The 15831-nt window shown below is 49.9% G+C and overlaps 1 protein-coding gene across 1 annotated transcript in view; it reads right to left on the bottom strand.

Annotated features, from left to right (window-relative positions):
* Nucleotides 1-15831, bottom strand: part of Mtor (mechanistic target of rapamycin kinase) — a 109454-nt gene that overhangs the window by 11409 nt on the left and 82214 nt on the right. Inside the window, exons 37-48 of the mRNA NM_019906.2 lie at nt 11517-11632; nt 10383-10500; nt 8697-8945; nt 7995-8095; nt 7488-7584; nt 7067-7165; nt 6857-6979; nt 6536-6718; nt 5400-5534; nt 5044-5218; nt 1937-2072; nt 660-807 (exon numbers count right to left, since the gene is read on the bottom strand). Of these exons, the coding sequence (NP_063971.1) occupies nt 660-807; nt 1937-2072; nt 5044-5218; nt 5400-5534; nt 6536-6718; nt 6857-6979; nt 7067-7165; nt 7488-7584; nt 7995-8095; nt 8697-8945; nt 10383-10500; nt 11517-11632 (1680 nt within the window). The remainder of the gene's footprint in view (nt 1-659; nt 808-1936; nt 2073-5043; nt 5219-5399; nt 5535-6535; nt 6719-6856; nt 6980-7066; nt 7166-7487; nt 7585-7994; nt 8096-8696; nt 8946-10382; nt 10501-11516; nt 11633-15831) is intronic.

Below are 15831 nucleotides of genomic sequence, written 5' to 3'. Positions count from 1 at the left end.
TGGTGCTGTAGACCAGGCTAGCCTAGAACTCAGGCCTGCCTCTGCTTCCTGAATGCTGGCATTAAAGGTGTGTGCCACCATACCCAGCAACTTAAAAAAAAAATATACATATACCCACATAATTTTATATATGTATATAGTACATATTTATATTATATAACTATATATAATTTACATGCTGTATATATACATATACATAAGCGTATATGTATATGTGTAAATATAATTATTTTGGGTGCACAAAGAGGTCAGAGGACAGTTTCTGGGAGCTGGTTTTCTCCTTTCACTGTGGGTTCTGGGGCATCGGGCCTACACAGTAAGAGACTTCACCTGAGCTTTCTCGCTGGCTCTCTGTTTCTCAGAGGCTATTTGTTCTGTGAGTTACTTCACTGACCTTCTTCCACAGTGATGTCCTCTCTCAGAGGTGCCCCACCAGGCGGTGCGGGCGCCCACGAGGCTCAGGGTGGCAGCACACACGCACACACACGCACGCATACATACACACACACATACATACACACACACGCACGCATACACACACACATGCACACACACACATACATATATACACCCGCATACACACACACACACACGCACACACACACGCACGCACACACACACACGCACGCACACACACACACACACTCACACACACATACCCGCAGCATGATGCGGTGCTCGATGTTCAGCAGGATCTTCTTCTTCTCTCTGTAGTCCCGGATGAGGGCATGCAGCGTGTCACAGTGGGGCACCCAGCCAATCAGGCCCGAGTTGGTGGACAGAGGAATGACGGCGTATCTCTGGATGCTGGTGGCCATAGGGAAGGAGGGGTCATTGCCCAGTGAACAGCAGCATAGCTTTAATCAGCTTAGGACCCACAACGCCTTTGCTGAACCCTGAGCTGCAGGATGTGGACTGAGGGGCCCGCTATGAAGAAGGCACCCATCAAGATGCCATGGAAGCCACCGTGGTCCTCCGCTTGCCTGCTTCACAAGCTCACCTCTGCTGAGGAAGCAACAAGTGACTACTTACAATGCTGAGGTAATCCCAGTCTGACAGCCGTGGGCTTAAAAGACAGAGGTGCAGCCAGACAGGCTCCACGGGCCTTGGTCCAGGGGAGAACACCAAATTTGTAGACTCTAGTCTAAATCTTGAAGCATTCCTATCTAAGGTTTGTTCTTGTCTTTTTTTTTTTGAGACAAGGTTCCTCTGTGTAACCTTGATTGTCTTGCTCTGTAGATCAGGTTGGCCTCAAACTCACAGAGATCTGCCTGCCTCTGCCTCCTGAATGCTAGGATAAAAGGTATGTGCCACCATGCCCAGTCCCTTCTGAGTTCTTTTGAGAGTTCAGTAATGGCATTTCACAATGGCAATACCCTAAACTGTCTGGAGGATCTTCTTGTGTTGGGCACCTTGGTAATCCTTGTCAGAAACTTTAATGTTAGTTTTGTTCTTTTGAGACTGAGTCCTCTAAGTAGCCCTGGCTGGCCTGCAACTCCTTGTTGGCCCAGGCTTCTAAACTTGCAGCGGTTCCCCTGCCTCTGCCTCTGTTTCCTGAGTGCTGGGATTATAGGTATCTGCTTGTTTTAAGACAGGGTCTCATGTAGACTTCAGGTAGGCCTTGAGCTCTCTATGTACCCTGGGCTAGCTTTAGTTTTTTTTTTTTTTTTTTTTCTTTCGGAGCTGGGGACTGAACCCAGGGCCTTGCGCTTCCTAGGTAAGCGCTCTACCACTGAGCTAAATCCCCAGCCCCTAGCTTTAGTTCTTGAACCTTCTGCCTCTATGTCCTAAGCTACAGGACTGCAGGTATGCACTCCCATTCCTGGCTCAGGTGCCTAACTTTCAAAAGTTAGTAATGACACATGGTTATGTGGACAGTAGGATGAAACGCCAAGTGTCCTAAGAGCTCAGCTAGGACACACGGTGCTCTGAGTACCTGAGGTTCTTTCGAAGAGAAGTTGGGTCATTGGCTAGGAGTGTGTTCACCAGGCCAAAGAGCTGCATCACTCGCTCGTCCTGCCGCAGATCTTCATGGCCTTTCAGGAGGAAAACAAACTCGTGCCCATTGCTGCCTGCGTGAAATGGGGAACAGAAATAGATCAGAGCCACACGCACATTCCTACCCAAGACCACCAGCAACTGTCAAGGCCTGTGGAAACCACTCCCTTTCCTAATCATACTGTCCCCACAGACAAGCACACACACACACACACACACACACACCCCTGGAACAGAGGGGAAGAACAGTTCTGCTCTGATTAAACAAAAACTGTTTTATGAGGACTGAGGATTATGATGTGTTGAGACCCTACAGGTTCTCTGTTCCCTACTCCACTGTCCTGTCCCGACTCCTACCGGCCACATCACCTGGAGGCCCCAGGGGGCATGCCCAATGGGAACATCAGTAGGGTGTCAGAGAACATGAGAAGGATTGGTGTTTTGGGTTCTGAGAGGACTGGTCAAAGAAAAGAGAGCCCTGCAGGATGAATTTAGGCTTCTCAGCTGCAGGGTGATCAGGCTCTCAAGGACTGACCATGGAAGTTTCCCATACACAAAAGGAACCTTTAGCAAGTCAGTTTCTACATACCAAAACTTCTTATCTGGGGCTGGAGAGATGGCTCAGTGGTTAAGAGCACCGACTGCTCTTCCAGAGGTCCTGAGATCAATTCCCAGCAACCACATGGTGGCTCACAACCATCTGTAATGTGATCTGATGCCCTTTCTGGTGTGTCTGAAGACAGCTGCAGTGTACTTACATAAATAAGTAAATCTTTAATAAAGCCAAACACTTCTTATCTGATTTAGGAGCAATTCTCAGTCATAACGTCCTAGTTTGCCAGGCCTGTCTGGGACCAATTTACTATGCAAAGACCCCAAAAATCCTTCAAAAGGATAACCCCATAAAATGTCAGATAGCAATTACTGACAAAAGCTACTTCAAAGATGATGTGCCATCGATCCAGATTCATACCAGATACAACAGTCGTGCTAAGATTCTGCTACAGTGGAGGACAGGTCAGGAGATTTGCCCCACAGCTCCCTGGGCAAGTAGTTCTTCGGCCAATCTGCTCCGCTAACACTTCATTACTTCATTGGTGTGTGTGTATGTGTGGTTTTTCTAGACAGGGTTTCTCTTGGAACTAGCTTTTAGACCTTGTTGGCCTTGAATTCACAGAGATCCGCTTGCCTCTGCTTCCAGTGTGCTGGGATTAAAGGCGTGCACTTCACTGTCCAGCTAACAGTCCATTCTTCAGCTTCTTTTCTTTAAAGAGACAGAGTCTCATACAGCCCAGCCTATTCTGGTGTTGACCTTGTAGCCATCCTCTTTCTTCTGCCTCCTGAGTGATGGGATTATAAGACATGTGTGCCACCATGCCTGGCTTATCCGGTCCCTCTGTGCATGAAAGGAAAGCACCTACCACCTGAACACTATCCATAGCACCTCCATGTTTTTATATCATCAAGGTCATCCTTTGTAGGATCATGATTATTTGATGGTGGTGAATAATCACTATGCCCTAGAAACAAGCATTTTCAAAACACTTTGTTCCTTTTGACTGTGTGTATGAACATGTAGGTATGTCCAGGTGCTTGTGGAAGCAGGAGGTCTCAGATCCCCTGGTGCTGGGGACAGAGCACCTCTGTAAGAGCAATCTGAGTTCTTAGCTACTGGGCCATCTCCCTAGCCTAGACAAACATTAAGAGTGAGGAAGGCAAGGGCTGGAGAGATGGCTCAGCGGCTAAGAGCACTGACTGCTCTTCTAGAGGCCCTGAGTTCAATTCCCAGCAACCACATGGTGGCTCACAACCATCTGTAATGAGATCAGATGCCCCCTTCTGGTGTGTCTGAAGACAGTGACAGTGTGCTCACATAATAATAAATAAATCTTAAAAAAAAAAAAGAAAGAAAAAAAAGAAAGAGTGAGGAAGGAAGCTGGGCAGTGGTGGCACACCTTTGGTTCCAGTACTCTGGGGGAGAGGCAGGCAGATCTCTATGAATTTGAGGCCAGTCTGGTCTACAGATTGAGTTTCAGGACAGCCACAGCTATTTAGTGAGACCTTGACCCAGAAAAAGCTAAAAACAAATAAATAAAGAAGTAAATGAATAGTTTGAGGAAGGATGTGCGAGCTGAGCCACTGATGCCAAGGTTGGTGTGACTGCTCAGGTGTCTCTCACTGTCACTGCTCCATGTGCTCCTCTCCAAGATACTCACTGTCAAAGAGGAGCAGCTAGGTTCCTGCTAGACGCTCCACACAAGCTCTTAAGAGAAAGAAAGTCAGGACTAGACAGACAGTTCTCCAGGTAAGAGTGCTTGTGATACATGGGGATGGTGAGATGGCACGTGGGTAAGAGCTGGTTGTTCTTCCAGAAGACCCAGGTTCACTTCTCAGCACCCAAGTGACAGCTCACAAACCTTAATAAGTCCAGCTCCAGGGGATCCACCACCTTCTCAAAGGGAGGGCGTGGGGCTGGGTGATCATGAAGGACCTGAAGCCCCACCCCAGCACCCACATAATAACCTAGGTGTCCTGTAGCCCTAGTTCCAAGTGGGGGGCAGAGACAGGAGGATTGCTGGGATTTACTTGCTTTCAGCCTAGCAGAGAAAAATGAGGGCCCCAGAGGCTCATATTCGGGGAGGGGGAAGTGCGGGGATCCTGTTTTAAAAAGGAGTTGGCATGGAGTGACAGACACTTCGTGCCCTCTCCTATCTCTGGCAGCTACAACTTACAATCAGACAGACACAGACACACAGACACACACAGACACAGACACAGACACAGACACAGACACAGACACAGACACAGACACAGACACAGACACACACACACACACACACACACACACACACACACACACGCCCTCACCAGTTCCCCACAGCTGCCCACCACATGGGTGACAGATAGCCTGCTACTTCACTTCAGCAAGTGCAGTGCTGGGCAAAAAGGAGGAGATTCGCTGTCCTCCTGACAGACATGCGGAACTGCAGCAGGTGAGATGGCAGGCCGTCACTTAAGAAGAGATGAGGTGTGCCCGGTTCTTACCCATCAGGGTCAGCTTCCGAGGCCTCTGCTTGGATGTGATGACTTGCAAAGACGGGGCTATGGACTGAATGCGAATGATTGGCTGGTTGGGGTCATATGTTCCTGGCACAGCCAATTCAAGGTCTCTGCACATCAAAAGTTTGGGGGACACATACTGCAGCTCCAGGGATGTGAGCTGTGAAAAGTTAGAAAAGGACTTAGACTTCTGCCTCTCAAGGGAAACTGAAATGCAGCTTACGTTATTTTTCTTTCCATAAATGACTATGAGCAGCTGTTTGTCCTAAAGTCTCCAGCAGAAGCCAGTCTGGCTGCACAGGATGCGGACAGACAACCCTGTTGGGAGCCTCAGGAGCTACCTGTGGTAGCTGCTTGGAGATCCGTCTGAACACGTGATAGTAGAGGTCCCAGGCTTGGGTGAGGTCCTTGACGTTCCCTGATTTCATGTACTTTCGGCACCATTCTTGTGCCTCCATTAAATCTCGACCATATGCCTGACAGCGAAAGCAGAACAAAGTTTCAAGTTATCGCATGGCCATGACGCTAGGAGGCTAAATCCCCAAGCAGTCTACACTAATTCCAAGGGTGCCAGAAGTGGTATAAAGTTACTGGAGGGAATGGTGTTTTAACAGTAGGGGCTGTGCAGTCCCCACCCTGGAGGTCCCAGGGCATGAAGATGACCAACCCCTAAAGGGATTCAGGGGGAGATAAGATACCGGCTGAAGGAATCTTTTCAGCTTCCAGCTAAAATTTCATTAATTTTCAAGAGCTGAGGGAATGGCTCCGTGAGGCACTGCCTGTCTGGTATGTGTGAGGACCCAGGTTTGATCCCTCTAGCATGTTATAAAAATGGAAATAATTTAAATGGCTAGAGAGTTCGTTCAGTGGTTAAGCACAATGGCTGTTTTTCTAGGTCTTGAGTTTAATTCCCAGCACCAAATGGCAGCTCACAACATATATAACTGTACTTCCATGGGATCTGATATCCTATTCTGGTTTGCATGGATGCAGACAAAACACCCATATACATAAAATAAATCTTTCTAAAAAAAAAAGCCAATAAATTTATTTAAAAATAGGTGGGTTGGGGCTGGGGAGATGGCTTAGTGGTTGAGACCATCAGAGGTCCTGAGTTCAAGTCCCAGCAACCACATGGTGGCTCACAACCATCTGTAATGGGATCCAATGCCCTCTTCTGGTGTGTCTGAAGACAGCAACAGTGTACTTATATACATAAAATAAACAAATAAATCTTTTAAAAATTAGGGTTGCACCAACAACTACATTTTTGTTTTGTTTTGTTTTGCTTTATTTTTCTGAGCATGAGTTCTAGGTCTATGCTGGCCTTGAATTTGTCATTCTGCACAGAGTACTAGAATTACAGTTTTCTATGCTGGGACTTCTACTGGGTGCCACTTTTAAGGACAGTAGAAAGGTAGAGGGAAAGCAGTCTGAGGCGGTGAGGGTACTGTCCTGTCACTCTCTGATCCCATACCTGATTAAAGGACGTTTCCTTCAGGGTCTGGGGACCGCGTTCCATCATAGCATGCAGGGGCTCCAGCACCTCAAACATGCCTTTGACGTTCCTCTCCCCAAAGTACAAGCGAGAGGCCTCTTCTAGGCCTTCATGCCACATCTCATGCCAGAGGATGGCTACTCGAATCAGCTCTTCACTCACCTGGATTAAAGGGAGGAGGAAGGAAACACCACAGGAAGCTACGACTGGGAAGGTCTGACGTGGAGACAGAGGACACAGCATGTGCCATGAGGGAGAGAAGCAACCACCCACCCTCCTGGCTGCTGCCTCACGACTTACCATCATGGCCTGCTGGACTAGCGTGTTGCTGTGCTCGCACATGTTCTTCAGGATCTTGTTGGCTGCATTGTGACGGGCTGTGGTGGTAGACTTAGAAGCCACCGTCAGGGGGTAGATGAGGGCCTAAGCAAACAGAGAACACTTGAAAAGGCCACCAAAGCGATGGTCCGTCCGTGGCTCCATGAGAAAATGCTTAGGGTCTGCACGCACCTGTGGGTGGTACCGACCAATATCTGTGAGGAGCTGGTGAATGAGCCGGCCCACCAAGGGTCTGGGCGTGTCAATTCTTGCAATGAGCTGAGGTATAACCTGGAGTGCAGGAAGACACAGCATGCAGCATGAGACATAGGAAAGATGACTGACTTTTATCTTTCTTCTGTTTTCTAGACAAGGCCTCGTGTAGCCTAGGGCAGTCATGATCCTTTTGCCTCTACCTCCCATGCGCTGGGATTTCAGGAGTGAACTTTGGTCTAGCAGGTCTTGAGATGTTCACCCGTTCAGTTTCCTGGCACAACCAAGGGAGAATATCTGCTGTGGACCTGGGGCCTCGCTGTGCTTCTGTGACCATGGTGATTTCCAGAGGAGACAAGCGAGAGACTGTGACCCATCCTCACTGTTACCAAGTTCTCACCTGTAACCAAGTGTCAATCTGTATGGCCTTCACCCCTTCCACCAGGGCTTCATTGACATCTGGCCAGTGACCATAATCAAACCACAAGGTGAGGACTCTGGAAAGACAGGACAAAGTTACAGGGAACTGAGTTTCCTGGTTCTTGTCCGTTTTTCATCTGTTAGGCTGTAAATGGCTGTGACAGACGTCAGAGCTCTAAAGTCCAAGAGCTTCATCTCAGGTCTGCCAGGGTCACCAAGGCACAAACTCAGCTGCAGAGGTGAGCCGGGCAGGGTCTGTCCATGCTGAGGGCATGCCTGTAGGACGGGTACCAGTGAGGCTGGTGAGACAGGCCTCTTGACCCTTCCCTCTTCTCCTCTATCCTCATGTGTGAGGCCTGGTAAGCTGCCATGTCTCAAGGCCCAGGCCCAGGAGGAAGAAGGCCCATGTGCCGACCAGAGGGGAAATAGGAAGACACCAGGTGAGTGACTTCTTGTCAGAGTTACATCCGCTCCACTCCCTTTTTACCTGAGTGTATCCTGGAGGTTGTTGCCTCTCGACAAGGAGATAGAACGGAAGAAGCCTTGGACAGCAGGGACAGTGTACAACAAGAGGGTTTTGGACAAATCCTGTTGAAACACAAGTGTATTAATGACACTCTACTCTCTCATCTGTAAAATGGGCACAGCTGTACACTGATGGCACCCTGCCTCAGAGGGTACTTAAGAGTGTGAGACACTAATGTCTGAGGGACTAATGGCATATAGAATGCACTCCACAAGGGCAACTGGTTCCATAATCACAGTTTGGCACAGTATGGCTTCCTGAGCAGGGCAGTAGGGTGGAGCTGAGGCTCTGAACACACTGTTCTCTGCACTTTCTGGTTGCCCTGCTACAGTCTGAACTGACAGGCCAAGGGGAAGAGACAGGGAAAGAGCAGGGCAGAAGACATATCCACAAGGCCCTGGCCTCAGAGTGGCCCTGCAGCTGTGGCAGCCACCCACACAGGAGTCATACACTGAGAAGATGTGCTCATTGCTGGGAGAAGGAGGCTTTCTTCAGCTCTGAGAGCAGAAACATGCACGCACCCAGGGAGCATGGCACACAATAAGGATGGCCAGTCAGTGTGTCCAGCCCCATCTATCCTGCCTCAGCTTCCTTAGGCTTCACAACTATCTTCTGCCTGGGCTGTGCCCTGTCCAGCTCTGAGGGAGGGAGGGAGGGAGTTACCTCAGTGACCTTCTTCTGCAGAGGGGACGGGGTGGGGCTGCTCTCATTGCTCTCGGCTTCACTTTCACTGTTGCTGCCCTCTGTGCTGGTGGCAGCGGCAGCGGAGGCAGCGGTGGTGGCAGTGGTGGTGGCATTGGTGATGTTGGCCCCGCTGGCATGGCGCAGTTTCTTCTTCTCATCGCGGGCTTGGTTCTGATGTTTGTAGTGTAGCACGGCTTCAAAGTTCATCACTGCCCATGCGTGCCAAGCCTAGGTGCACGGGGTGAGAGTCAAAGGCAGACACAGGCTAGTGGAATCTACTGCAAAGCCTGGAGGAGTGGAGGCTGGGTCCTGAGTGTACAGTGAGGACTGAGCCCTGAGATCAGCAGAATGAGTCTCTAATTCCACATACTCCCAGGAAGTGGGCATTACTACAACCAGTGTGGTTTGTTCATCTTGAGAGCATTAATGACACCGGGATTTTGGTGAGCACTGTAAGGTCACAGTAAGAGGGGCGCTTGCCCACAAACCTTAAGGCCCACAGACTGCAAGGCAGACGGGGCTAGAAAAGGTGGGAGATGGGAGTGCCAGTGACGTAAAGGGCTCCGTAAAATGAGGGATGTGGCTAAGCCTTGCCCTGGAACAAGGAGGAAACAACAGAGATAGAGGCAATTGGTCTTCCTGGCAGGGAAAAATGTAGGTACATGGAAGGCATGTGCAGAGTCCAAGGAGACTTGTGCCTGCAGCTCGAAGCCCACAGGAGAGTGAGGGCCACTGGCCAAGTGCTAGAACACCAGACAGTAGAGTCCATGTGTGGGCCAAAGTAGCCCATTCCACCTGAGCAAGTGGGCTTCCTGAGATTCCCCACATATTTATGTTAATGGATGCTTGACTGAATATATGTATGTGCACCCCATGTGTGCCTAGTGCTTGTGAAGGGCAGAGGAGGATGCCAACCCCTGGACCTGGGGTTAGAGGTGGCTGTGAGCTGACTAACAAGGTTCCCACTGAGCAAAACTTCACTGCATGTATTTCCCAGCTCTGGATATGCAGCTATCAACAGGGACCTATCGTAGACCAGACTCCGTGTGTGCATGTGTGCATATGCATGTTGCTGGGGATGGAGCCCAGCTTTGTGCATGTTGGTAAATGCTCTCAGTGAGCTGCATCCCCAGCCAAAGTACACAGTTTTCAGATCAGCGTGAAGCATCTGCAGAGGATAAATATCTTTTATTCCAAATGTTAATATTTTCTTCAAATCAACTTTGATCCCAGAGGGAAGAATTTATAACTTCCTAGTAAGGATGAAGATTTTGGAAAGAAATTGATGAGATTGTTATATAAAAGAGCTAATACCCGGAAGCCTTCAGAAAAGGAATGAAAAAAAGGTGCGCCTCCAAAAACACACACTTCCAGGAATAGCCCCTGCACTAGTCAGTCAGCTAAGCCATGTTCATATTTTCTGAGAGGCTATCAGACACTGTGGCCCTAGAGCTACTAGAACAAGGGCATCACAGGAAGTGTCCCTCAAAGCAAAGCCTCCATCAGCTTCTGCAATTCCTAAAGGAAAGTCCAAGTTTCTTGGGTTTCTGACAGACTCTAGGCATTCCAGGGACCTGGCTGTGACTGTGAGAACATGGGAGAATTCAAACAGGGTGCAGGCTCTGTGGAGAGTCCAGGTCTGCGGCCAGCGCTGGCCTCCCTCACCTTATACCAGCTGCGGTCATGCTCTGTGGCAGCACTGTAGTACTGTAGCACCTTGGGGATGGTGCTCTCGTTGATGCCCTGGAGGTTCAGCTGCCACTCCCCAAGTTTCAGAAAACACCTGAAAACAAGAGCAAGAGCCCATGTCGCTCTGTCCCATCAAAGGCCCTGAAGGAGAGAGCACTTTGCTAGGAGCATGGGAAAGACTTCTGACAGTTATTCCTGCTTTCAAGAGGCAACTGATGGATGCTCAACCCTGTGAAAGTAAGGAGAAGGGAGTTTGTAGAAAAACTTGGAGCTGCCTTTTCTTCAGGATTTATGTCTTCAATGACAGCATAAACAAGGTACCTCATACAGATGTACCTGCATAGACCCAACCATACTGTGTGGAGGACAGTTTTGACTACATTTTTTCCCTCCTCCTGTTCTCCTCCATTCTAGACAGCAACAATGCTAATGCTAGTGTCTGTTGATTACTATTCCAGGCACTGCTCTCTGTGCATGATTCTGGGCTCCTTGACACCTCACTTCACTCTAGGAAATAGGTGTTCTTATTATTCCTTACATGGCCAGGAATCCAAGGCACTGAGAGACTAACCTACCTAGAATCAGAGCTGTGTGCACTTCAAATTAATAAAACAAGGCACCTGAGTCAGTGAGATGGCTCAGCAGGTAAAGGCACTTGCTACCAACCCTGATGTCCTGAGCTTGATGCTTGGAACTTCTAAGACAGGAGGAGACAACTGACCTCGGCAAGATGTCCTCTGTTCTCCACATGCATGTTGTGACTTGAGTCTGAATGAGAGTGCGCACGCACACACACACGCACGCACACACACACACACGCGTGCACACACACACACACACACGCACACGCACACACACACACAGGCACGCACACACACATAAATGTAAAATTCAAAAATGTGTTTGGAAATAGGGCCAGACGCCAATTGGAGGCTAGCACGGGAGTGTTCCTGCTGCCAAAGCCTTGGGAAGAAAGGGGCAGAGACTTCAGCAGATGAGCTGATGGCTGCATGGGATTCTTCTGTGGAAAAGTGAGAAATGCCAGCAGCAAGCTACTCCAGGAGCCATGAGTGTGCCCGTGCAGAGGGCTGGATGGTGGGCAGAGCTCACCTGGCCATGAGCTTATGCAGCTCCTGCTTGTGCTGCTGGTCCTCTGTGGCAATGGCGTGCTGGGCCTGCTGCTGCATGGTCTGCACAAAGTGCTGCATGTGCTGGAAGGCATCAATCTGTAGCAGGACAAAGGCACAGAGAGCCACTTGGCACATTGCCTGACCTGTCAGGGAACCTAAGCCAGCACTTTCCAAAAGGAGCGCCCTGGGCCGCAGGGTGAGAGCCATACTGGACAGAGAACAGGGCTGCTGCCACAGGAGAGCCCAGCTATTCCAGAAACATCATGACTTACTTGCTTTAGCTTTCTCCTGCTAACGCTATCACTTTAGGAAGTAGTTCTGGGAAACCTACAAGTCTGAGCAACCCAGGTAACAATTCCATGAAGCAATAGAAAACAAGTGCTCACTTCCCCAACAGTGGGTTGCCCTAAGGGAGGCTAGGCTGATGGGAACTGTCTCTAGCGAGTACAACTGTAGCATGCATTTTAAACACTTAAGACACTTGGATGTTTCACCATGGCAAAACTACAGATGTAGAGATTAGATAGAACCCCAAAACCCGAGTAAAGTAAAACAGAGAAGACCTTCATGAACCCAAGTGGAGGAGGGAAAAGGCACTAGCTAGGCAGGCCACTATGTAAGCGGGATGGCTTGGGAAAAGAATTTACGACATCCTCCAGCCATTAGATTTTGGATCTACTATGAAGTTCTGGGATCTGACAGGAGGCGAGCAGTGAGGATCTGAGTTAGGAGTGGACAGCTGCACTGAGCAGGAGCAGTACAGAGGCCAGATCTAGAAACTGTCCAAGCCTGCTGCATCCAGACATGCCAGCATCTTGATGCACAGGGCCACAGTGCTGGGTTTTGTTTGGTGGTGCTGAGGACTGAACCTGGGACCCTGTGCAGCCCAGGCAGTGCTGTTGCTATGGAGCAATGGTCGCAGCCCCACAGCTGGGAGAGGCTTCCAGGATAACTGGAGTGTGCAAACAACAACGGTAAAAAATGACACAGTTAGGGCTGAGAGATGGCTCAGTGGTTAAAAGCACCGACTGCTTTTTCCAGAGGTCCTGAGTTCAATTCCCAGCAACCACATGGTGGCTCACAACCATCTGTAATGAGATCTGACTGCAACAGTACACTCCCATATATAAAATAAATAAATCTTTTTAAAGAATGACACAGTCTAAATGCATTAACAGGGAGGAGAGGCGCAGTGTGAGAGAGCTGCCTTGCATGCTTCTCTACAAAGGAGGGAAAAAAATCAACACACCAAGAAGCATTAGCTATTCTTATGGTAAACCTTATAAAGGTCTTGTTTCCCATAGCAGAAACATGCCTCGATGAGAGAATGGCCTGCATGGAGAGTGAAACCTCTGACTCGGTGGTGAGAACTAAGCCTAGATACTTCTGAATGCAAGTAATCAACTTGTACTAAAAAATTGTTTTGTGTTTGAGACAGGGTTTCTCTAGTTCTGTCTGTCCTGGAACTCTCTCTGTAGACCAGGCTGACCTCAAACTCACAGAGACCCACCTGCCTCTGCCTCCCTAGTGCTGGGATTGATGGCAAGAGCACTATGCCCTGTCTCACATGGGGTTTTAAAGTCACCCACGGTAGTGCACTCCTCTGATCTCCGCATCCAGAAGGCTGAAGCAGGAAGACTGAAAGTTTGAAACCAGCCTGGTCTTCAAAGACTATTCCTCAAAACACCAGAAACAAAACAAACTTCTGGGGCCTGAGCAGTAATGCCCCATGAACATTATCCGCCACGTGTGTACCACGGCAAGTGCGTGTACACACATACAAATGCACACGAGGTAGATGCAGAAAACCCACTTTCCTCCTAATGTAGAAGACATCTTTTTTCCCCTGTGAAGGGCCGGCAACGAACCATTGGCCATTCATATCTGTAGATTCCATACTCTGGGATTCAACCAACTGTGGATAAAAATACTCAGATGGGGCATGGTGGAACACGCCTGGAGGCAGAGGGATCAGGAATTTTAGGCCAGGGCTAGAGATGGATCTGAGGGAAAAGGTGGCCACACAAAGCCAGGTGAACTGAGTCTCCTCCTAGAACTCACATGGTAGAATGAAAGGACTAATCCCTGGAAGCTGCTCCGTGACTCCCACACACATAGGCACAAATACACTAAGTAAATGTGAAAAATAAAACAAAAAAGGAAAGAATTCAAGGCCGGTCTAGAATACACAGTGAGGCTGTCACATAAAAACTAACACAGATGGCATCTGTCCTTGTCCTTCTGGGCAACACTGACACAGAAACCAAACACTTTCTAAGTATCTACACTGACAGCCACAGATGAAAGCTGCTCCTGGCCTTATCAGAGAACCTTCCCTGCAGGATGAACAGCAGTGGGTGCAAGACACTGAGAGTAGGTGACGGTTATGGGTTCCGCCTTAGGTGGGATATTTACACCTCTGCCCCTGAGGCTCAGTGCATACTGTGGGGGAGGAGTAGAGAAATATGTAAGACAAGAGCATAGGGTGGGGGCTATGGATACCATCCTGTGGATTTGACATAATGTGATAATCAGCTTACAATAACTGTGGCTACCTGCACTAGGTCCACAGGACTGGCCCCATCAACGATTAGCTGTGTGGAAAGGGAAGGGGCTCACTTGGCTGGTTCTGACAGACTCTGCAGAGGGGGATCATGGTCTACAGCTGGTAGCCCCTGCAGAGCTGTAGGTGTCAGGTAGACACACATACATCCTAGACAGCGCCAAGCACACAGCTGCACACCGCCCTTCAGACATGAATACCAAAGTGAGACTGGGGGGGGAGAGTGAACGGGGAGGAGAGGGTAGGATTATGCTGTCACCATATATTGTATACATGTGTGAAAGAACAAGTTAAAAAGCGAAATCAAAAAACCAAAGAGAGAGAGGGGCTGGGTGGATGCGGTGGGTTTAAGCCAGGGTCTGAATGACATGAGAGGGACGTGACAGACTGTTGAGCTGTGAATGAGGATGGGGCAGACACACAGACAGACCTAAACTGAGTGAGACTCTTGTTTTCTTGTACTGCTCTCCTAGCTCCACTGTCCAGTACTGGCCTTGACAGTGGGTCAGCATCTTCCGTGTCTCTGTTTCTAGGAGGGACACTGCAGACTTCAATAGGACTGAGAACACAGCGAGCAGGAGGAGGCAGCCCTGAAAGGCTGACTGAAAGGGATGGCTACCTCAGTTGTCAAGTGTTCTCAAGCAGGTGGCAGCTGCACCAGAAGCTCCACTGCCAGGTGTCAGAGCCCAGGCGCACAAGATATGTCACAGGCAACCCAGACAGTTAGAGCCCAGGCCCACATGCCATGTCACAGGCACCCAGACAGTCAGAGCCCAGGCCCACATGGTATGTCACAGGCACCCAGACAGTTAGAGCCCAGGCCCACATGCCATGTCACAGGTACCCAGACAGTCAGAGCCCAGGCCCACATGCCTTGTCACAGGCACCCAGACAGTCAGAGCCCAGGCCCACATGCCTTGTCACAGGCACCCTGACAGTCAGAGCCCAGGCCCACATGGTATGTCACAGGCACCCAGACAGTTAGAGCCCAGGCCCACATGATATGTCACAGGCACCCAGACAGTTAGAGCCCAGGCCCACATGATATGTCACAGGCACCCCGACAGTCAGAGCCCAGGCCCACATGCCATGTCACAGGCACCCAGACAGTTAGAGCCCAGGCCCACATGCCATGTCACAGGCACCCAGACAGTCAGAGCCCAGGCCCACATGCCATGTCACAGGCACCCAGACAGTCAGAGCCCAGGCCCACATGCCATGTCACAGGCACCCAGACAGTCAGAGCCCAGGCCCACATGCCATGTCACAGGCACCCAGACAGTCAGAGCCCAGGCCCACATGATATGTCACAGGCACCCAGACAGTCAGAGCCCAGGCCCACATGCCATGTCACAGGCACCCCGACAGTCAGAGCCCAGGCCCACATGCCATGTCACAGGCACCCAGACAGTCAGAGCCCAGGCCCACATGCCATGTCACAGGCACCCTGACAGTCAGAGCCCAGGCCCACATGCCATGTCACAGGCACCCCGACAGTCAGAGCCCAGGCCCACATGCCATGTCACAGGCACCCAGACAGTTAGAAACTCAGAGGCCTGTCTGCCTGAGTGCTGGAATTAAAGGTATCCACCACCACTGCTGGCGGCAGTGTGAACACTTGGGGGTGGTCTAAATGAAGAATCAGAACAGGGCTGCTGATATCGCTGTGGGGCTGCCCTATGTATGGCTAGGAAGCATGGGGGACTCACCACCTTTCTGCTCTCCACCGCAA

The sequence above is a fragment of the Rattus norvegicus genome, chromosome 5, assembly GCF_036323735.1.
Source record: "Rattus norvegicus strain BN/NHsdMcwi chromosome 5, GRCr8, whole genome shotgun sequence".
Classification (NCBI taxonomy): Eukaryota; Metazoa; Chordata; class Mammalia; order Rodentia; family Muridae; genus Rattus; species Rattus norvegicus.
This window is presented reverse-complemented; position numbering and strand designations above follow the sequence as displayed.